At 57.9% G+C, this 21,047-nt stretch overlaps 1 protein-coding gene and 1 pseudogene across 3 annotated transcripts; one reads left to right on the top strand and one right to left on the bottom strand.

Moving 5' to 3' along the window:
* Positions 1-1,112: 1,112 nt before the first annotated feature.
* Positions 1,113-2,906, top strand: LOC119251576 (GTPase IMAP family member 3-like; annotated as a pseudogene).
* Positions 2,907-4,882: 1,976 nt separating this feature from the next.
* On the bottom strand, positions 4,883-8,912 carry LOC119248699 (GTPase IMAP family member 5-like). Of its 3 annotated transcripts, XR_005125990.2 has the most exons (4): positions 8,739-8,912; positions 7,635-7,683; positions 6,886-7,073; positions 5,873-5,904 (listed from the first exon to the last, which is right to left on the bottom strand). XR_005125990.2 is itself a non-coding variant. In XM_037515576.2 (3 exons), exons 2-3 carry the CDS (start codon positions 7,675-7,677, stop codon positions 5,018-5,020), a joined length of 930 nt encoding a protein of 309 aa, XP_037371473.1. In that variant the 5' UTR covers positions 7,678-7,683; positions 8,739-8,912; the 3' UTR covers positions 4,883-5,017. The 3 variants fall into 3 exon arrangements, 2 of the variants coding, with proteins under 2 accessions (XP_037371473.1, XP_037371488.1); XM_037515576.2 differs by lacking the exon at positions 6,886-7,073 and having other exon boundaries at positions 4,883-5,904; XM_037515591.2 differs by lacking the exon at positions 6,886-7,073 and having other exon boundaries at positions 4,883-5,904; positions 7,635-7,680.
* Positions 8,913-21,047: the final 12,135 nt, after the last annotated feature.

The raw sequence follows: 21,047 nt of genomic DNA, 5'->3' as shown, positions 1-21,047 counted from the left end.
TCGATCCAGGCTGGCCAGAGAGAAACCCACATGGCGCAGCAGACCTCTCCTGTCTCACCCGCTGCTCCCCTCAGCAGTGCATTTCAGTCAGTCTGCCTGTTCTGTTCCCTGCTCTGTCTCTGGTGAATCCTCTCATCCCCTGCATCTTTGACCTGTACCCCAGCTCCCCAGCTCTTGTGTGCATAAATAAATAAATATTAAAAAAAGAATTATAGACTTTAAAGCCTAAATAACTGCAAATTGAAAGATTACTGATATAACATCTCTCAGAAGGTGAGTTTTTGAGCAAAACGAGCCGAGGTGGCGCCCTCTGGTGATAGTGACGAGCCTCTTTCTCGTGTTTGTGCAAAAGTGCTCTCACGTGTGCCCAGTGGTGCTAACTGGGCCTGGGCACCCTGAGGCTCCTGGGCAGGGGCCCGTGGCACCTCCCTCCCTCCCTCCGCCGCCCCCAGAGTCACAGGCAACCCTGGCCCAGCAGTCACTTTCCATCTGACTTCGCGTCCAGGCCTGCTCCGCTCTGCTGACGTCCTCCCGCCTCGTCGCCTCCTCTCAGCGCCGCACACACGTTCCCGTTTCAGAGACGAGAGAGACTCAGGAGCGGGACTCAAGGTGACCTGCTCAGGTAAAGTGTTTATTTTACTCTCATAGAGAAACACAGCTTATTGTTTAAAGACTGGTTTAACCCTCCTGAGCCAGGATGGAGCCACAGCAGGAGGGCGTGGCTCCAGGGGGGCCCCTTGGGGCCTCGTTCCCCTTCACAAAGCGAGTTTCTCACCTTCCCGCACCCTCCTGGGCACCGCTGGGCTGGCTGCCCTCATTGCTTTGTCCACGCCAGCGAGGTGGTCTCGTTACCCAGCAGGGTCCCTGCCTGGGTGCCCGGTCAGGTCAGGACAGCAGGCCCGGGAGACATCAGCTTGCTGTGGATGGACCGGCAAGGAGGGGGTGATGCCTTCAAGTCAGCCTCCCTGATGAATAACGGAAACGAGGTTATGCGGGTTTGGGGACCAGAGGTGAGGACAAAGGAGCTAAATGTTCTTGTCTGAAGAGTGGGCGAGGGGCGCTTGGAGGTGGGCGTGGCTGAAGCTCTTTGGCTGGCCCAGGACGGCTCCCCCATGGGGACTCAGGAGGAAGCTTTTCTTCAGTTCTGGCGTCTGAGTTCCCGTGGGGGCCGACGCCCCGGTAGCCCCTCGTCTGCCTTCGTCACTCCTGGCTCCAGCCAGGCTTGGAGCTCAGCTCAGGGTCGGTCCCTCTCCGTGCTCAGGCGGGTCACCTGCTCGTCCGGCCCAGGCACTGCCGTGTCTGCCAAAGCAGCCGTCAAAGAGAAAGTTAGTTTTTCTCTCTGGGGCTTTAGGGTCTGTCGTTTTGTAAGGCAGAGATCAGGCAGGAAGGACAGGCGTGGAAAGTAGGGGCCAATCAACTCCTGGTTGTGGGATGCCCTGAGCATCACTTAGGGTGGAAACGGAATAGAGAGAAGGTTCTAGAAAGGGCAGCAGCAGTCGTGGAGGAAAGAACCCAGGGGCTCTGCCAACTGGGGTGATGTGGCCTCCCAGCCCTGCCTGAGTTCCCTTCTTGCTTATGTTGAGGGGCAGTTGGGGTTCTCGGTGCAGCCCCATGACGGCAGGAGGGCATGAGGCCTCCTTGGCGCCGCAGCCTGGGTGGGAAGCAGCAAATCTCTCTGGGTCTGGAGGCCGGGAGGTCCAAGGTCAAGGTGCTGGCGGATTTGCATATGGGGAGGACCCACTCCTGGGGCTGTGCCCTCACCTGGTGGAGAGAGGCCCTTGGACTCCTCTACTTACAGGGACACTATCCCCTAATCAAGGGGGCTCCACCCTCACGACCCCATGGAAACCAAACCTCCTCCCAGAGGCCCTCATGCTGGGGACGGGTTTCAGCTGAGGAACCCGGAGGGAGGCAAACCCTCTTTCATGCCCCCACAGGAGGAGGAGAGTGCTCAGGGCCACGGCAGGCCCCGCTGAGGATCGTGCTGGTGGGCAAGACGGGCTGCGGGAAAAGCGCCACCAGGAACAGCATCCTCCACCAGCAGGTGTTCGAGTCCCGGCTGGGGGCCCAGCCTGTGACCAGCACCTACCAGCAGGGGACAGGGACCTGGAACTGGAGGAGCATCCAGGTGGTCGACACGACCCCCCCTCTTTGAGGCAAAGGCTCAGACCAAGGCTAAGGACATGAGAAAATGCTGCCGGCTCTCAGGCCCCGGGCCCCACGCGCCGCTGCTGGTGACCCAGCTGGGCCGCTTCACGGAGCAGGACACGCAGGCCGCGAGGAAGGTGAAGGAGGTCTTCGAGGCAGAAGCCATGAGACACGCGATCGTCCTGTTCACCCACAAGGAGGACCTGGGCGACGGGTCCCTGCACGATTACCTGGCCCAGACGGACAACCAGAGCCTGCGGGAGCTGGTCCGGGAGTGCGGGAGGCGCTACTGTGGCTTCAACAACCGGGCCACGGGGGAGGAGCAGAGGGCACAGCTGGGGGAGCTGATGGCCCTGGTGGAGCAGCTGGAGAGGGAGCTGCAGGGCGCCTCCTTCCTCAAGGGCTCTGAGCCCTCCAAGGACCAGACACTCTGTGAAAAAGGGGGTGTTTTCTTGTTTGCTCTGCTGACCTGTTCCTGTTTCTCTCGCCATCTTCCACCCTCTTTCACTCCAGCTGGCACCTGCACATCAGAGCATGTTCTAAACAACACCCCGTGGGTTCACGGTCCTCGAGTCACCGATTCTGGAATGAATGTCCTGTCCACAGAGAACAGGCTGCTGTCCCTGCAGGTCCCTCCCTTCTGCCTCGGACACTCCTGGGGGCCTGGACTCTGCCTGGCTGGCACCGAGCCCTGTGCCCCAGCAGAGGACAACAGCCCAGCCCCGGGCCGCCTGGTGGCCTGCAGGTGCCAACCTTAGTCTCTTTGCCCCGACGAGCTCATGGATGGGCGTGATGCCTCGTTTTAGGCCAACGAGTCCCTCAGAAAGACAGTCTCTGTCTCAGATCCTTCTTGGATCTGAGGGTGATGTCTGGAGCGCCAGCCGGCATCTTGCCACTAGGGTGGGGTGAAGTCAGTGCTTGAGAGTAGAACGGAGATGACACAGACCTGAACCCCCGAGTCACTGCTCCCGAAGCCCAACTGACCTCTGAATTCCCCATTATTTCAGAATAAATTCCCTTATTGATTAAGCTGTTTGAGTTTTGGTCTTTTTCCTACCTACATTTGAAAGCATTTGACTCCATATTTCTTTTTTAAAAATCCTTAAGCCTCTCACGCTTCCTCTGAAATATGAGAACACACGTCAGGGTGGAGGACATGGCCTGGGGACAAGTGACCAGATTTCTCGTTCTTAGATTTAGGTGGGACCCGGGGCCTGGCCAGGTAACTGCTCACAGACTCTGAATGAAGTGACAGATGCCCAGACAGGACTGTTTGGGAGGATGGGTGAGGGGGGAGGAGGCGGCGCGAGGAGGGCGTGGCCGGAGCCAGGACACACAGCTCAGGAGCTCACTCCCCAGGAATTTCTTTTGTGAACATTCACATCTGGGTAAAGGGCTGGCCAAGCCCTTCCCTCCACAGCCAGTGCTTATCTCCAGGTCACGCTCCAACCTCACCCTCCTCGGACGTCCACAAAGGTGGGGGCCCTCTGGGTCACAGGCAGCGCTGCTTGTGGGCAAAGTGTGGGTGCTCTGTTCCCCGTGGGAGCCTGGGAATGACCATCGGCACCCTGGCGGGAGCCGCCCTCCTCTAGCCCTGCCCTTGACACTTCCTCAGGCCTGGATCACGCATCAAAGGCTTTTCCTGGAGGAAGGATGGGACCCCCCGCGATTGTCTCCCAGAATGGACATGCCCCAGAGGCCTTCACGGCCACACATCCAGATCTGAAGTCTTCACCTTTCTGGTCTCCCTCCGCAGGCCCTGGGAGTGACGGGAGCACAGTCACCAGATGCCCAGGATGACACTGGCTGCCTCCCCGACTGCTGTCCCTCCACCTCCTCTGTGCCTCAGGCCCATCCTCTCCTCCCTGCTCCGCTCCCATCCACACAGCCCTGGTTCTGACCCCCCAGATGGAATTCTTTCTCCCCAATACTCCCCCCCGTCCCCAGGCTTGCCTTGTATTTCCAACCACCACGTGCAATCTTCCCAGTACACCAACCCTTGCCCTGTGACATAGCCCTTGGCCCTGGTAGCACAGGCCCTGCCAGTGCCATCCCCCCCTGCGCCCTCTCTCCATGGGCTGATCCCACTCCCTTCCTGGGCTGTGGCCTGCCTCAGCCTGACGTGACTCCAGGGAGAGGCCAGCACCACCCTGTCCAGGGAGCCTCTGAAAGGCCCAGGATAACCTTTTGTTGGCTGACACCCCACTTCCAAGCAACATCACGTTTACCCCATTTTTCTATGACTTCATCCCCAGTGACTTCTTCCAAGCAGGAACCTTGTGTTATCTACCTTATGTTCCTGGCACCCAGCAGGGAGCTGGGCACTCATGGTCCTGTTAGTGTCTGTGGAGCAGGACCAAGTGGAGCCAGGAGGGATGGACAAATTAGGTTGGGCAGTCTGGGAAGGCTGCATGGAGGGGGTGGTCCTTGGCCTGAGAACTCTTCAAGGGTTTGAGGAGGTTACATCTGGGCCCCTTGCGCAGGCTGGGAATTACTTACTTGCAGCCCTGGAGAGTAACACAGCAGCTTTACTGCCCAGGAAGGACGATGGACAGAGCTCACAGAACCAGGCACGTGCCTGCGCCCCCTCCCCCCCTCCCCTCCCCTCCCCTCCCGCCTAGGCCCCTCAGCCCCTCGGCCTGCACCCTTCCTGCAGCCCGGCTCCAGGGTGATGGCCAGGTCCTGGGGTTCACCCTCAGGCTTTTTAACAACAGCCAGAGACGCCAGCTTTTCCTCTAGGTTTTATTAACTGAAAAGGGCTGCGATCCTGCCGGGGAGGGGCTGAAAGTGCCATCACGAAGGGAAAGGAAGCCCCGACGGGCAGCAGGGGCTCTGCAGGGAAGGCGCGTGCAGAGCGTGTCCCCTGTGCTCAGTGGCCACCAGCCCCAAAGTGAATTAAAAGGGCAACGGAAACCAACACGCACACGCCAAGGAAGGCAGAAGTTCCGGGGTGAGACATCATCCAGCTACAGACTCTGATGAACCCCCTCATGACCCCTGAGCTCTGGGTCTCTCTCAGCTCTTGCTTCTGCTTATCTACCTGCGCCTGCACCTTGGCCAGGAAGGCCCTGAGATCCTGCCCGCAGGCCCCGCCCCTGCCCCGCAGCAGCAGCAGCTCAGCCTCCCAGAAGAGGGCATTTCTGAGGTGGGCGCCCTGCAGCTCCCTCTCCAGCTGCTCCACCAGGGCCATCAGCTCCCCCAGCTGCGCCCTCTGCTCCTCCCCCGTGGCCCGGTTGTTGAAGCCACAATAGCGCCTCCCGCACTCCCGGACCAGCGCCCGCAGGCTCTGGTTGTCCGTCTGGGCCACGTAATCATGCAGGGACCCGTCACCCAGGTCCTCCTTGTGGGTGAACAGGACGATCACGTGTCTCATGGCTTCTGCCCCGAAGACCTCCTTCACCTTCCTCGCGGCCTGCGTGTCCTGCTCCGTGAAGCGGCCCAGCTGGGTCACCAGCAGCAGCACGTGGGGCCCGGGGGCGGACAGCAGGTAGCAGTCCCCGACGTCCTGGGCTATCTCCCTTGTCCCAGCCTCTGCCTCAAAGATGGGGGGCGTGTCGACCACCAGGAGGCTCCTCCCATTCCAGGTGCCCGCCTCCCTCTGGCACCTCCTGGTCACGGCCTGGGCCCCCAGCCGGGACTCGAACACCTGCCGGTGGAGGATGCTGTTCCCGGTGGCGCTTTTCCCGCAGCCCGTCTTGCCCACCAGCACGAGCCTCAGTGAGGACGAAGCTGTGATCCTGTCATCTCCTGCCCAGCCTGTGTGTGAAAGAAAGAGGGAGCTTTCTGTGCCCTACTGAGTAATTCTGAGGATTCTGGTCACAGCTCCTCATGGACGCCCTGGGCCTCTTCCCAGATGGACAGTCCTACTGGAACATGTGTCAAGGTTTGTAGGCAACGTAGGAGGCTCGTGGGCAGAAGGGGACCCCCAGGGCAAGCCCGGGCTGTACCTGTAACAGGGGGGTCCCCAGGAAACGGGGAGGTTCCAGGTTTCCCGTGCCATCCCAGGGAGGGTGGAGCTGAGCAGAGAAAGAAGAAGCTGCAGAGGAGACTGAGGATGGAAGGAAGCAGGATGGAGCCAGAAGGAGCCCTGGAGGAGGCACATGGAGCCTGGAGACACGTGATGAGACTGCGCCTGCCTTTTGGTCGTGGACGGGGTGACACAGATGTGGGTGAGACCCGTGGGGAGGTGACAATGGCAGTTTTTGTCTTGATTTTGATTTTGCTCTTTTCCCTCCAGACGTGTCTGGTTGTTTCTGATCCTTTTCTGTGGGTCCCACTGGAAGATGCTTTAGACTGTGGCAGGCTTTGGGGCCTTGCTCTGGGCCAATCCTGCTTGGGTAGACTTTTACCCACGAGGGGACGGGTCACTTTGGGTGCTTGATTTAAAAACAAGATTCTTTGTCTTTCCTGTCTTGTTCACTAATTGTATTAAAGTTCCTTCCCATTAAAGTCTCATATGTTTTCTGTTGATGTGGCGGATGGCAGAACCCATTTAGAGCAGGCAGGTTTGCGGGGCCAGGCTGCCCCTCTCCCTGCCCTGTAACATACCCACAGCCCAGAGTAAGTCCTGCTCCTCCAAGGAGGGGGTCCCATGCCCTCCTCCAGACCAGCTCCCAGGCCTGCAGGAAAAGGGCTTCCATGGATGGTTCCTACCAGCTTCAGGCTGAATAACGTGAGTTAGAAGTCATGAGTGAGAAAACCCCCTGGTGTGCTCGGGTGGAAGCACCCACAACTCACCCTGGGGAGAAGGGAAGTCTCAGGGGTCGCGGCCTCGTGACCTCCACCCAGGGTCAGTTTGGGGTGTCTGCCCTTTGGGTGGGGAGTTGGGTGTTGAAATGGAGAAGCCTGAAGGAGAGCCTGGCAGAGGCCTCGGGTGGGTGGTGAAGACGGTTCCAGGACATGTGCTGGGAGGATCATCTTCTGGGCTGACGGGGATCAGGAAATTATAAGACAAGTGGAGCTGGAGAGGGTGCCATGGAACCAAGAACTAGCATGTTGAAGGGGTGAAGAGGGTGAGAACCAAGGATTCCCGCTTTTGGGGAGCCCCGATGAATTTAGTTCATTTCAGGCTCCTAGGGTCCCTGGTTTATTCCTCCTGCTGCAGTGGTTTTCCTGTCCTTCAGGAGCCTGGATGCTTTGTAGCAAAAATGATAACTAAACCTCCGAGGGGGAGGTTTCCTCTCTTCAGCTGAGAGCAGAAGCAGCAGCAGAAATCATTGTCTCACAATTCAGTTCCAAACCCTCCGCCCTGTGGCCTGAAGTTTCATCTCCACGTTTCCCACAGGCGGCGCAGGGCGCCCCCCCCCCCAGGGCGTGTGATGGTGGAGGCAGGCGGGGGACAAAAGGCAGCTGCCTCTCTCGCCTTCAGGTTAAAACCACTGGCTTCTGCTGCCGTGTTTAAGGGAGGGGCAGGGGCATGTGGGGGAGATAGTGAGCCCCCCACACCCCCAGGGCCGGAGGTCTCCAGTGCTTTGGGGCTTTCTCACCTTCAGCCATAGTCCCGTAGCTGCTCTTCTGAAGGCCTTCCATTCCCTGCTGGAATAAAAACAGAAATGAAAAGTCGAGAAGGTCTGAGAACACCTCACATTCAGACACCTGAGCATAGTCATCCTCAGGGAACTATCTCCTTGGGCCATTTTCTGATCCTATTTTATTTTCAAGCATCTGTAAATCACTCAGCAGCCGGGGGGAGGCTGTGTCACACCCTGGACTGGAGCGTCTCTCTCCCCTCTTCTCACTCCTTACGAGAAAGCAGAAACTGTTTTTAAACAAATCCACGGAGGGTCTCCTCTCCCCTTGAGAAAGCATGAAATAAAGAACGCATTCCCCTGGGGGACAGTGGCCAAGCGCCCTAAGAGTCTCCTCCACTCCTCTGGCCCATCCCTGTGTTTTCCGGGATCCAGGTCACGGCTCTAGTTCCGTGAGTGTGAGTCTGTGACACTTTCCCCCACAGGCTCGGCCGATAAAGGGATGGATTTCTTCCATCCACTCCCCTGAACTCGGGTGGGCCTCAGGCTGAGTCCCTCATCTTGTCACCATGAGTGTGTATTGGGGAGAAGGGGGCAGAGGGGACGAGGGAACTTGTAGCTCGTGGGGTGGGAGATACTGAGGCCACATCTGCCCTATGGGGCCTCAAGGACCTGCTCCCCTCCCCAGGGTCACTGGGCCACAGACACTCCAGGACGGGCTGCGGGGAGGGAAATGAGAAGTGAGGAGGGTAAGATGAGGTGTGTGTCCTGGCCTGGTTCCCGCAGCAGGGGGTGCTGGGGGTTCCCATTTCCTATCTGACAACCGGGTTGAAAATATTGCTCCAGCTTTATGGAACCCTGCGTGGCCCCGAGACCCCCTGGGCTAAGAAGTAGAGGATCTGCTGGCCAAGGCCGGCGCGGTGGCCGTGGCTGAGTGGGACTGTGGGGTGCTGCTTCCCACACTGGTTTTCCACCCACCTAGACCTGCTCTTGCCCAGAATGCGCCCACCATCGCCCGGAGGTGGGGTAACCTGTGTGAGACCCCACCAGAAACCAGAGGCAAGAACTAAGCTGCGCGCTCTGGTCCCCCTAGTCGCAGGGACCCTCCCCGGCTCCCCTTACCAGGCTCAGTGCTGCGGGCTAGCTGCTCCGAGGCTGTGGGCAGCGGGACAGGGCGGTCCTTGTGAAGAGGACCGCCTCTGTCCCTGTCTGCCAAGGGACAGACCCTGGAGCCAGTGGTGCTCAGTGAGGGCGCAGCAGGAAGCCTGGCGGATGCAGTTAAGGAGGAGCCTGCGTGTGGCTGAATGGCGCAGAGCACAGCTGCAGGGAAAAGAAAACAGAAAGATTGAGGAGTGGATCCCCAGCCCCCCAGCAGAAGGGAATCTGCTCCGGGGTCACAAACTGTCACAAACAGGACCAGGTCCTAGGAGACTCAGCTCCCCTTAACCAGAGCTTCCTGCTAAACCTGCCCTAGTCAGCCCCCCCCACCATTTCCTTTTCAGAACTTGCTAAAATAAGCCCAATTTGGAGGAAAAAAATGAAGAAGGCAATGACGGGTCCCCAGGTGGAGAAAGGCCTCCCCTCCACCCAGAACATCCCTGTGGGGCCCCCATCCTGGGAGAACCTGCTCTGGCAACTCTCCGGCTCTGCCTTCTCAGGCTGCAGCCACCAGAAGGCTCCTGCTGACCAGGGACAGAGAGGGCTGCCGTCCCCAGGGGGCGGGGAGAGCCGCTCCCAGGAGGCGCCTCTGACCAGCTCTCCATGCACTGCAGGGCGGCTCTGCGCTCCCACTGGTCAGACCAGCCCGAGTTCAGGGGCTGGAGCTTAAGGGCGTGTATTCAAGTGGGGACCCCTGGCCGCGCCGTTTGTCTACCCAGGGCTCCCCGAGAGCGTCATGAGCGTGAAACCACCGAGCTGCACGGTCGGGCCCCCCTGAGCTCTCGGGGCGCTGGGCCTCCTGCCCCAGAGGACGCGGGTCCCGTGAGCCCCACGCCGAGATCCCGACTGGTGCTGCCAGCCCCCCCGGAGCTGCGCCCGCCCCTGCTTTTTATGAGAAAGAAAATAAATTTTAATGAATTAATTACGTGATCACTCAATTTCAAAAATAGTTTTAAAAAATAAGGTTTCTCCATCTCCCCCCGACCCCCGTCACTCCTCTCCTCCTCTGCTGGGCGACACTGCACAGGCCTTGCTGGCTGAGGGGCCAGAGGACACCCCAGGGAGGGGGGTTGCACCGGTGGCCCCAGGAAGAGCCTGGGAAGGGGTGGAGTGAAGGTGAGGACGGGGCTGGGGCCGCAGGGAGCTCTCGGTGCTCCCGGGAGGTGCGGGGAGCCCCAGGAGGCGGAGGTCAGGCTGTGTAGACCAGGCTGGAGCGGGAGGCTGGTGAGCTGTCCAGGACCCTGCGAGTTTCCTGAGGGAAGTGGGAGCCGCCCGGGGCTGACTGTTCCCGTGTGACCAGGGTCAGGGTGCGGGTTGGGGAGCCCTGTCCCCCCTCTGGCTTCAGGCTGTGCAGGGAGCAGCTCCCCAGGCCTGCTGCTGCCCCTTCACACGCCGCCCCGGCCCCCCCAGTGCAGGAAGCAGCACTGTGGTCCCGAGAGCCCTGGCCGTGACCTTTGAGGGGCCCCTGCTTCCTGACCCCATCCTGACACCCCCACGTTCCCAGCAGGGATTTAGCTGCCTTGGGGCCACGGACCCAGCTCTCTGCCCTCAGGCGCGTCAGAGCCTGATTTCATCCTAAATTGGGAAAAGCTCACACACTCCAGAAACAGTCGGCACTGCCTGCTCGGAAGCAGGAGCCCGGGGTTCAGGGCCGCAGCTTGTGCAGAAGCACCCGGAGCGCCGAGGCGCACACGCAGGGGCCTTGCTGGGGTTCTCAGTCAGAAGGAGTCGGTGGAGCCTGAACAGTGGATGTCTAGGGTCACCCACGCAGTGCCACTGGCGTGCGGCCAAGGGCCTGGCTTTGAGAGTCGCTGCTGACCTGGGCGCTCTGGCATCTGCATGTCCAGGCGGGTCCCCTCCCCACTGGGTCCCAGCTGGGAGCTGGGGCTGCACCAACAACCAATGCAAGTAGGAGGTTCTCCCTGAGGCCCCTCCACTCCTGGCTCTGCTCTTCACACAGGCCTTTCAGGCCACTCCTCCTCACCCACGAGGCCCAGTGAGAGGACCCCTGAGGCCGCTGCATTTCTGGTGCCCTCCCTCCCTCCCTCTCTAAGGAGTGCCACAGCTGGCCTGATCCGAGGCCGGGCTCCTCCACGCACCTGAGCACAGCGGCTGTCACGCTTCCCCTCCATCACCCGCGGGAGGCTCTGTTCCCGCACACGTGCTGGCCTCCGCTCCAGAGTCTGCTTCCCTGAGTGGGGGTGGGGGGTGGAGGGTCAGGACGTTGCCTCTCCCCAGGTGTCCAGGTCCAGCCGATGCTGGTCGGCGGCCACAACTGATGGCGGGGATGTGGACACAGCAGGTGGGCCAAGGAGCCCACGGGGCCCCGAGAGGAAGCAGGCCCTTGGTGTAACCCCAAGTAGAGTCAGAGGTGTCTGCTGTGCCCCATGGGCCAGGGGAGGCGGTCAGGGCAAGAAAACCCCACTCTGGCTTCGCCTGGTATCTTCACACATGGCCAAGAGGACAAAACCAACACCCGAGGAGAGACGGATGGAGTCCAGGGCCTGGTGGACAGGCGGGGTAGGGGTCTGTGCCCTCGGCCTGGGGTGAGGACGTCACTTGGGGGCTTCCCCCGAAGGAGGGGTTTGGAAATATGCGGGGCTTTGGGGACAGCCAGGCAGACGGGTGGGGGACACGGCACAGGAGGATGACTTGGAGGCAGAGAGCATGACCTGGCGGGGAGAGCAGGCAGGTCGCCCGGAGAAGGAGGCGCAGCCCCTGTTTGGTCATCCAGGCGAGCCCCGTGTTTTAGCTCCGCTCACGGGGCGCCGTCAGCAGCATGGAGGTCGGCGTGACTCCTGCTTCCGTATCAGTACAAAGACGCAAAGAGAGGGAGAGTCAGGCCAGTGTTGCTCAGGGACTGAGGTGGGGCCAGGCCTGCGCCTCCTCTCCGGACCCCACGGCCGCTGCTGCGTCTCTCAGAGGCGGCAAAATGGCGGGAGCTGGGCTGGGCCGAAGCCTGAGCCTGATGCGCACCCGAGGGCCCCAGAGCCCGACCCGGGACTGCGGGGAGGGTCTCCTGAGCCGCAGATGTGATAAGTTTGAGCTCTGTAGTCTCGGTGGCTGCAGGATAAGTAGAGAAGTGGAACTGGGGCCAGAGGGACGTTACCTTTCACTCCCAGACACCCCCTTTCGCTCCCCCTCCCTCCGACTCCCTGAGCCCTGCGTCCCCATGGCGAGTCTGGCCTCCTCCTCCCCGTTCCCTCTCCCCTCCTCGCACTGTCAGGAGCGTCCTGGGCCCATCCTCACTGTGCGCGGGGCCTGGGGCAGCAGCTGACTGGACACTCCCCCTCAGTCCCTGCCTGGGCTCCCGGCAGGCCCTGGAGGCTCCAGGCCTGAGACCCCCAAGGGAGAGCAGAGCCCCTGGCGCCCCGGACAGGCTGACCCCTGTGCCCAGGGGGCTCCTCGGAGAGCTGCCACGCAAGTGAGCACACTCACACACGTGTACTCACACTCACACACGTATATTCACACTCCCACATGTATACTCACTCACACACGTATACTCACACTCACACACCTGACCACACACACTCACTCTCCACCCATATTCTGTGGACATAGGGGCAGATTCCGTCTCCACCTGAGAAGTCCCTGGGGCTGCGTCAGCCGCCTGCTGTCCATCCACATCAGGCAGGGGACACAGACTCCACAGCTCAACGGCGGGGAACAAGGTCAGGGTGCAGGGACAAGGAAGATGAGACACTGCCACAGCCTCATGTGGGGACGCACTTATCACATGAGTGTCACCGCAGACTGCGAAGGAAAGCTGAGGTTGACATTACTCCCAAAACATGTGCCATATTCTTGACAGCATCTCCTTGACCCAGTTCACAATGTCGTCAAACACTGCACCTAGCTTCGTCCTCTACATTTTTTATTTGCGCTTTATATTGCCTCCACAGCACTGCGATTTTTCTTTCCCTGTCTCCCTGGGGTTTGTCAGCATCTTCTTCTTCCACCCGTTTAATTTCATTATTCAATTGATTCGTGTAGATTTTCTTCAAGTTCCCCACCTTTTCTTTGAGCTTTTTCTCCATGTCTTGTAGATGGCGTCAGAGATGTAGGCCCCTCTGTTGCTCTGCACGATGTTCTCTATCAGCTCCACCAGCTCCTGAACCTGAGCCTCCTTCTAGGCCTCCCCTGCCCTGTTGTTGAAGGCGCAGCAGCCCCCAGTCTCCCTGATGATGCTTCTTGGCTTCACACCCGCCTGTGCTATAAACTCGCTCAGGTTGCGATTCTCCAAATCTTCCTTGCCCGTGAACAAGATCATGCGCTTCACGATGGAATCCCTGAAGAGGTTCTTGATAAACACCACTGTTTGCTGCTCCTCCTCCGTGTAGGGGTTGGACAGCCGCATCACCATGACGATGGCGTGGGGCCCCAGGGCCGATACCAGGACACACTGGCTGATCTCCCTACAGGTGGTGTCCAGGCTCTCCCTGGTGTTAAAGAGCCCCAGGGTGTCGACCACAAGAAGCCTCCTCCCCTACCATTCCCGGGCTGCTGCCTGGCAGTGCTTGGTAACAGCGTAGGGACCAAGTTTAGATTCAAATACTTTTTCCCAAGGATGGTGCTTCTTGTGGCACTTTTCCCACCTCTGGTCTCCCCACAAGCACAATCCTCAGAAGGTCAGCCATGGTCCACCAGGAGGTCTGAAGGGCAGGTACCTTTATAATTTTAATAAGAAATAAAAAAAAAAAAGATTCAGATAAATATCCCAATCTCCATTTTCTTTTTTCAAACCCTCCTGAATTTATAAATGGTGCCAGTCTCCTAACACAGGGTCTGGACACCCAGACCCAGGTCATGGTGGACGGGCCCCTCTGGTGAGAACGCTGACCCTAAGATGAGGTTTAAACTTGAACCTGGAAACTGAAAGGTTCGGCACGGTAAAGAACAGGAGAGCCAGGCTACATTTCTCAAAGGGAGGGAAAGTTTATTGCGCCCCGGGCGGACCTCACGCACCCAAGGTGGGGGTCAGTGAAGCCGCCCAGGTTGTCAGGGGGAAGCAGGGTTTATAGGGTGAGGAGAGGTCAGGTGGGAAACTGGGCTCCTACAGCCTGAAAAAGTTTGTTGGCGCAGGGCGGGTGTGTGGGGGGTGGGTAGGGGGGTAGGTGGAGGGGTAGTTTCTTTGTCTGAGAAGAGACCTGTAGAGGGAGGGGGAAGGCTCATTGTCTGAATCCTCCAGGCAGGTTTTCCACATTCCTGCCCCCAGGTGGGCTACCTGGTGGGTTTTTGCATTCCAGCCTCCTGCATGGACCTTGCAGAACCGCGCTATCCTGTGTGGTTACCCAGCACGTCCACCCCCAGATCACATCCCAGGAGGTCCCGGGTGCGTGGACTGGTCTGCCAGACCCTCTCCTCTCCTCCCCAGGTCCAAGGGAGCCGGCGCTGATGCCCATGAAGCTGAGGCTGCTCCTGGTGGGCAAAAGCGGCAGCAGGAAGAGCGCCACCGGCGACATCATCCTGGGCCAGCGCAAGTTCAAGTCCCGGCTCAGCGCCCAGCCTATGAACCAGGCGCATTGCTGGCGGGGCCGGCCTGGAGCTGGAGGTGCTGGACATGCCCGACATGCTGTCCAGTGGCGGCCTGGCCGATGTGGCCTGAGGGACGCCTGCACAGCCATCCGCTGTTGGCCCCGGGCCCGCACGCCGTGCTGCTGGTCACGCAGCTGGGCCGCTTCACCGAGCAGGACTGCACAGTGGCCCGGCACCTGCAGGAGCTCTTCGGCCTGGCCGTGCTGGCGCACACGGTGCTGGTGTTCACACGCAGGGAGGACCTGGGTGACGGCTCCCTGGACGAGTTCCTGCGTGACACCGACAACTGCGACCTGGCCCGGCTGGACATGCTGTGTTCGCGGCGCCGCTGAGGTTTCGACAACCGGGCCGAGGGAGCCGAGCAGGAGGCCCAGCTGCAGGAGCTGCTGCTCCAGGTCCAGGGCGTGCTGTGGGAAAGTGAGGGTCGCCCCTTCAGCAACGCGGCCTACCGGTACTGCCAGGAGCACCCCCCGCCCCAGAACGTGCTCTGGGAGCTGCTGGGCCAGGGTCAGGCTGCCGAGGAAGGGCCCCGCAAGGAGCGCTGGCCAGAGGGCCTGTGCGGGGTCCAGAAGGAAGCTGAGGGGAATCACACAGGATGGGTCCTGCCCAGGGCGTCCATTTGAGCCTCTGCTGCACTCCACCAGGGCAGTCATGTCCTGCCAGCCTCCCTCACCCCTGGTCATCTTGCAGCAAGTCACTTGCTTACTTCCTGCCCAGGGTGACTGACCAGCCCAGGCCTCAGGCCACGCTGTCTGGTGTGGTGAGACAGGGATGTGGGCCCCAGTCCCGGCTCTGTCAGGCCCTTCATCGGGTTGTCCAGGGCACACGGCTCCCTCCCCTGTGCATCTATAGAGAAAGAGCCTCTCCCCTCAGGCCTTCACCTCTTGAGATGCTCATCTCTACCCCATGGACCTGAAGCTGCCTCTGGGCAGCCTGGGCCTCATGTTCCAGTATGGGGTCCCTGCAGTCACTTGTTCATGCTGATGGTGCTTAACGAGCAGGAAATACCTGCTCTTGTGGGGGTGGGGTGTGCGTGGGCTTGGAGACAGTTGGGAGGAACGGAGGCTGGGTGGGGCCAGGGAGTGTATGTGAGCAGAGGACCCATCCCTGAGCCCATACACTCAGGCCTGACACCTGTCTCTCCTCAGGCCTCCTGCCTCCCGGCCTTAGAAAACAATGACCTTTTTAGCCCTGCCTCAGCCCCTTCCCTTCCCCCTTGCTGGTGGGAGAAGCCTTGGGTGGGTGTCTGGTGCGTGAGTCCCCCAGGGAGCTATCTGGGGGCGAGTATGGAGGGAGGCAGAGAGGAGAAGGCCTGCAAGGGAGGTAGATGAATGACTTGAACATCCTGGAGCACCGCCTGGTTAATGGGGAGCACCCTGCAGCGTGGGTGTCTGTCAGAGGGTGCTCCCGTGGACAGGACTCAGCAGAGGTGCGGAGGGAACAGGAGGGAGCAGATAGGGCCTGCTCTGGTTCTGGTCTGCCAGTGCCCTCCAACTGCAGGTGGAGGCTGACCCACCCCTGATGCAGCTCAGTTTCCTGGGGTCCAGATGCGCATGGGGAGCCTGACCTTCAGGGTGCAATGATGAGAGGAAATGGGGAACATGCCTACTGCTTGCTCTCCTTGGTTTCTTCAAGCACAAGGTCTCGAGCCATGTTTTCTGGGGGAAGTGGAGGTGGGGTGACGTCTGGGGAATAAACTGGAGCCCCAGGACACAGCCTCAGATCTGCCCCATGCTCACCTGTGGGCTGCAGAGCCTTCTCCTCAGACCCTGTCACCTCAGGCCTCCAGCTGATGGCCAGGCCACCCTCAGGCCCCAGGGCAGTATGTGAGTCTGCTAGAGTTAAGCGGCCTTTTCAGCGACCATTATGGTTACCTGCAGTTCTGCATTCCTGTGCAAAGGTCAGAACTGTCCAGTCACAGTCCTTTGAGCCAAACCTTACAAGGCTCCTTTCATATCAACCAAGAGCAGAAGGCTGGTCACTCTGGGAAGGGTGTGCATCAAGAGGTATGACCAGGAATACCCGGGGGGCCAAGGACTGATGTATGACAAGGGACCCCAGAAGCTGACCAATGGAGTGCCTTGTTGATAAGATTAGGACCATGGCCAGGGGTCTGGGGTCTAGTTTTGATGACAACACTTGGTCATCAAGCTGATAACATGGTCAGCAGACTCCTGTCCCCCCAAGCCCTAGATGACATTCCTGAGTGTCACCATCCTCTTCTCCTTGTCCTCCTAACACGTAGCTGATGCTCTGTGACCATTCTATTAATAAAAACGGCCAGGATCTTGTTCTCAGCAGCATCCTGCATCATGTAGCCTGCTCCATGACGCCCGTGTCTGTCAGTGTGGTGTTGCCCGACGCAACAGCAGTGGACTTCTACGAAAGACTTAAGAAAACATTTGTTTTGCTAAAAAGCTCAGAAAAAAAAATCTGAAGGCAACACACAGACTTGTCTCGGTGTGATCTTAAGACAGCCGCCGTCTCAGGACAGCCTGAACCATGGACTTCATCAGCAACCCACTTCCCACTAAACTGTATTCAATTTTCATGTCCTTGTCATTCCTTGTCAGGATTTTGGATTCTGTTCCTGTCTCTGCTGTTCTGCTCCTGTGAATAAAGCAGTGATGGGGTGACTGTGGTGTGGACTAAGCTGTGGCAAGCTGATTCCCCCTCAGCCTTCCCTCAGGTCTTTCCTCTTTGTGTGAAAGGTAAAATCACTTGTTTCATTTTCAAAAAACAACCTGACTGGTGTTGGCTGTTGGAATTCTCCTACATTTACACATGAATTTTTCGGGAATTGGCAAATACTTCAAGGTTAAGTGAATCAAGGTCACCTTGTGCCTAAGTGGACAAACTCAAGGTCTGTGATGGTGAAGTAAAGCTAAATCCTTTGCATTTCCATTAGGATAAGAAGACAGGTGTCCTTTAGGTGTTACTGCTTCAGCTTTACTTGTTAATATCAAAATAGGTCATACGGGCATTTAACCAGTGACACCCATCCACTCGAGACACAAGACACTCAAAACATGTCATTTATTAAAAATTTGAAAGAAATTTTCTGTGTTTATATCAAAATAGTGCTTCTGTCCTTACTATAAGAGTCAGAGAAGCTGCTTCCCCCAACATTTCAGGAGGAGAGATCAGTGCTGCTACCACCCCAGCTCTCGAGAATGGGGAAGGCCCTTTCCAGACTTCCAGGAACCCCACAGTCTGTATGCCCATAGGATGGTGGACTGAGGTGCAGTGAGGAGGGAGGGTTGTCTTGATCAAAGCTGTCAACTATTCTAGTGAACTTCAAAATGGATGAAATTTAATATCTACTGTTGGTGAACTATAGAATGTATTATTTTAGAAAAATCATCTCTACTCTGGAGCAAAGCAGGAAAGCCAGGGATTTGGGGTGTTTGAGGAGCGAGTGAGTGCAGGGTTGTTTGCTCCTTGCTGGGTCAAAGTGTTAGGGGGAAATGATGTGATATCCTGAGTTAATCCTGAGACACAGGGCAAGCTAGGAATTATGCAGTTTTAGGGACAGTGCAGGAGGAGACCTCTGAAGAATTTAGGGAGGCTTCAGAGATAAGGACAACCCAGGGAAAGTAACCAATTCCACTAGGAAAAACAAACATCCCAGGACCAAGGACAACATTGTTAATGCTAGTCCTGGTTTCCTTCAGGTGGTAATGGGAGGTAGAGACTAGAGAAATGGAGAGTGGTTTAATTTATGGACAACTTAAAAGGGCAGCTGTTTAACTTCAATGTAGAGATGCTCACCCAGAGGACTAGGCCATAAAGATAAAGCTATAAGCATAACAAATGGGGAAAGACAAACCTGTTAGATAAGGAATGTGAAGATCCCCTACTCAGTAGCAAATTAAGTGAGACAGCCTAGAACTAACCAATTGTTAGGGGGAAAGGATGTCCTGAGCTAATCCCATACAGGCTTTGTGGACTCCACCCCCACTCCAGACTAAAGCCATCAAGACTCTGGGAAAGACAAATCCCATCACCACCAAGGGAGGGTGGCTGGGACCTGAGGGTGGAGTTGGGCAGCCAGGTTGGATATAAAAAACCAAACACGTGGGCCTGGGGCTCTCTCTGGCTCGCGATCGCTCGCCTCCTGGCTTCACCGCTCCTGGCTGGCGGCGAACTCTGAGAGCGCCATTTTGGGATTCCAGATCGGCGGATCGGGCAGGACTCATCTAAAACTTTGTCTCCCACTTTTCTCCCAGAGCTGTACATTTCCTCATTTCCCCTTCCCTTGTAAATAAACCTTTTATTAACCTTTCGCGTGTGCCTGCAGTAGAGCATTGAGAAGTCCTTTTAAGCGCGCGGGTGAGGACCCACAGTCAGGCACCCCGTTTTGTATCGGGGTTGCTCTACAACAAAAGCAACTGTTAGAAGTCAAAGGATGGTTTCTGACTCCCAGTCCCCCTGGAATGGCATTAGTGAATGATGAAGAAAACACAAAGCAATAATTTCAAAACTACCATTTTGAATGTCATGGGAAGTACCAAGCACAGGCAGATATAGAGGAAGGATGCTTGCGAGTGACGTGTCACTACAGGCCTTCCCAAGGTCATCGTGTTCTGCCAGTAACTGAAGTGCTGCTGGAACAAATTCAACATTCTTCAGGAGACAACAGGATCCAGAGTCTCGACAGTACCCGGCGCACTATTATTTATTCTTCTCTAAGTAAGGATGCAAAGCCATGCAGTTTCTCTGTGTGTTTCTATTACACAATTTTTGGTCTATCTGTTTTCATGATCATTCCGTTTAAAATACTTTGTTTTCTTTGTGACGTCCTTGTTTACTTGTGAATTAGAAGTGTGTATTTAATTTCCAAATACTTGAGTAATTTCGAGGAAATGCAGTTTGTGCTGGGGGAGCCGCCTGCCCAGAGGCTGCTGAGCACGGGATGTCCTGCTCCCGAGACCTGGTCAACTGGCTCAAGCCCCATTCCTGAAGCCCTGAGTCCACAGCCCCTTTTGCTATTTGGGGGAATTTTCTGAGCTCATTTCCTCAAGCGTCCCCCTGCTGTCTCCGTCATGGCCACTGTGCTCTGCCCTGGTCTGCCCCGCTATGGGCACACTGGAAAGGCAACAGCAGATGCCAGCCTGTGCAGATCCAGCCCCTGGGCCCCCAGCCGTCCCCTCTGACTGGCAGGAGGGGTGGGTGCTTGTTCAATGCAGGTCAGGGCGTCTCCAGGCCTCCTCGCCACCAGAATGGAGGGTCGACCGCCCGGGTGTGAGGACACTGGGAGCCCGGCATCCATCAGACCACTTCCTGCTATTATTTCCACATTTCAAAACAGGAAACACACTGAAGACAGTGTCCCCTCCCCTGACCTGCGGGGACCAGGCAGGGCCTGTCCTGGTTCCTTTTTTCATTCCACAGGCGGCCAGAGTCCTCTCCCTGGTGGCCAGAAGCTGCCTCCGGGTCCATTCACAGAGCTCACAGGCCTCAGGCTGTGACTATCTGCACCAAACTCAGGGCAAGGGGCCTCCCCGGTGGCGCAGTGGTTGAGCGTTGGGTTGCGAAGCTGCCCGCAGCCTCTGCAGCACCAGTTCCATTCCCCGGCCACCCGGCGAGGGTCCCACATGGCGCGCAGACCTCTCCTGCCGCCTGCTGCTCCCCTCGGCAGTGTACTTCGTCAGTCTGCCTGTTCTGCTCCCCGCTCTGGCTTTGGTGGATCCTCTCGCCCTCCAGCGCCTCAGACTGTACTCAGTGCTTGTGTGGATAAATAGATAAATCTTTAAAAAAAAAACTCAGGGCAAGAAGAAGCCGAAGACTCTGGCCTCTGGCCCATGACATGGTCTCCACCGCATCTTTACCGGGAGGCTCCCAATGTGTGGCACCCACACGTGATGAGATCTTATTTGATGTTTCTTTATCTGCAGTTTCCGTCACGACCCTGACGGGAAAGCATCCTTAGAGCCCTGGATCAGCTGGAGCCTGAGGGTCAGCAGACCCACCTGAGCCATTACAAAGGCATTTCCACTTTTCTCTTCCCAGCGCAGGGGTTAGCTCTGTGGAGGCCTCTCAGCAGGGGCCGGTTCTGTGGCCAGCAACTCTAGGGATGCGGAATCTCCTGTTCCACGTGTCCACTGCATTGAAACCTTACACTGCAGTTATTCTGTCTTTGGTTCGCAGGGGAATATCCATCCCCTTCCTGGGAAATTGACTGTTCACATCAGAGCTGCAGAGTCAGCAGCTGAGCCCGTGTCCAGAGAACGGGGCCTGAGACTGAAAAACGACCCTCTCCAGCTCCTCCTCGTCTCAGTGACCCTCTCAGTCTCTGTGAAGTGTGTGTGATGTGGAAATCTCTCGGGACTGCTCAGGGCACACAGCACCCGCGCGAGGCCACTGCCAACCCAGATGCGCGGGTCTGTATGGGGGTGCCCCCGGCCGCGCCGCCCCTGAGCGAGACGGGCCCTGCACGAGGCTCCTCTGTGGAAGCTGCTGTCTCCACGGTGACGCCCACACTCACACCCGTGCCACCAGCACCATAGACCCGCTACCAGCTCCGCTTTGCCTTAGAGACACCGTCACGTCGTCCAGGTCATCGGACCAAAGATGTGGGTCACACTTGATTCCTCGCTTCCCTTTTCTCTCCACGTTTCACTGGTCGGCTGGTTCTTTTGGCTAAATCTGCAAATTTCATTTTTCTCCGTCTTGAAGACCCTCATTCTAATCCAGGCTCCCCCCCCCAGCCCCCCCACCCCACATCTCAGCAGT

The sequence above is a fragment of the Talpa occidentalis genome, unplaced genomic scaffold (genome assembly GCF_014898055.3).
Source record: "Talpa occidentalis isolate TD23 unplaced genomic scaffold, MPIMG_talOcc4v2.1, whole genome shotgun sequence".
Classification (NCBI taxonomy): domain Eukaryota; kingdom Metazoa; phylum Chordata; class Mammalia; order Eulipotyphla; family Talpidae; genus Talpa; species Talpa occidentalis.
The sequence above is the reverse complement of the archived record's forward strand: the minus strand, read 5'-3'. Positions and strand labels throughout refer to the sequence as shown.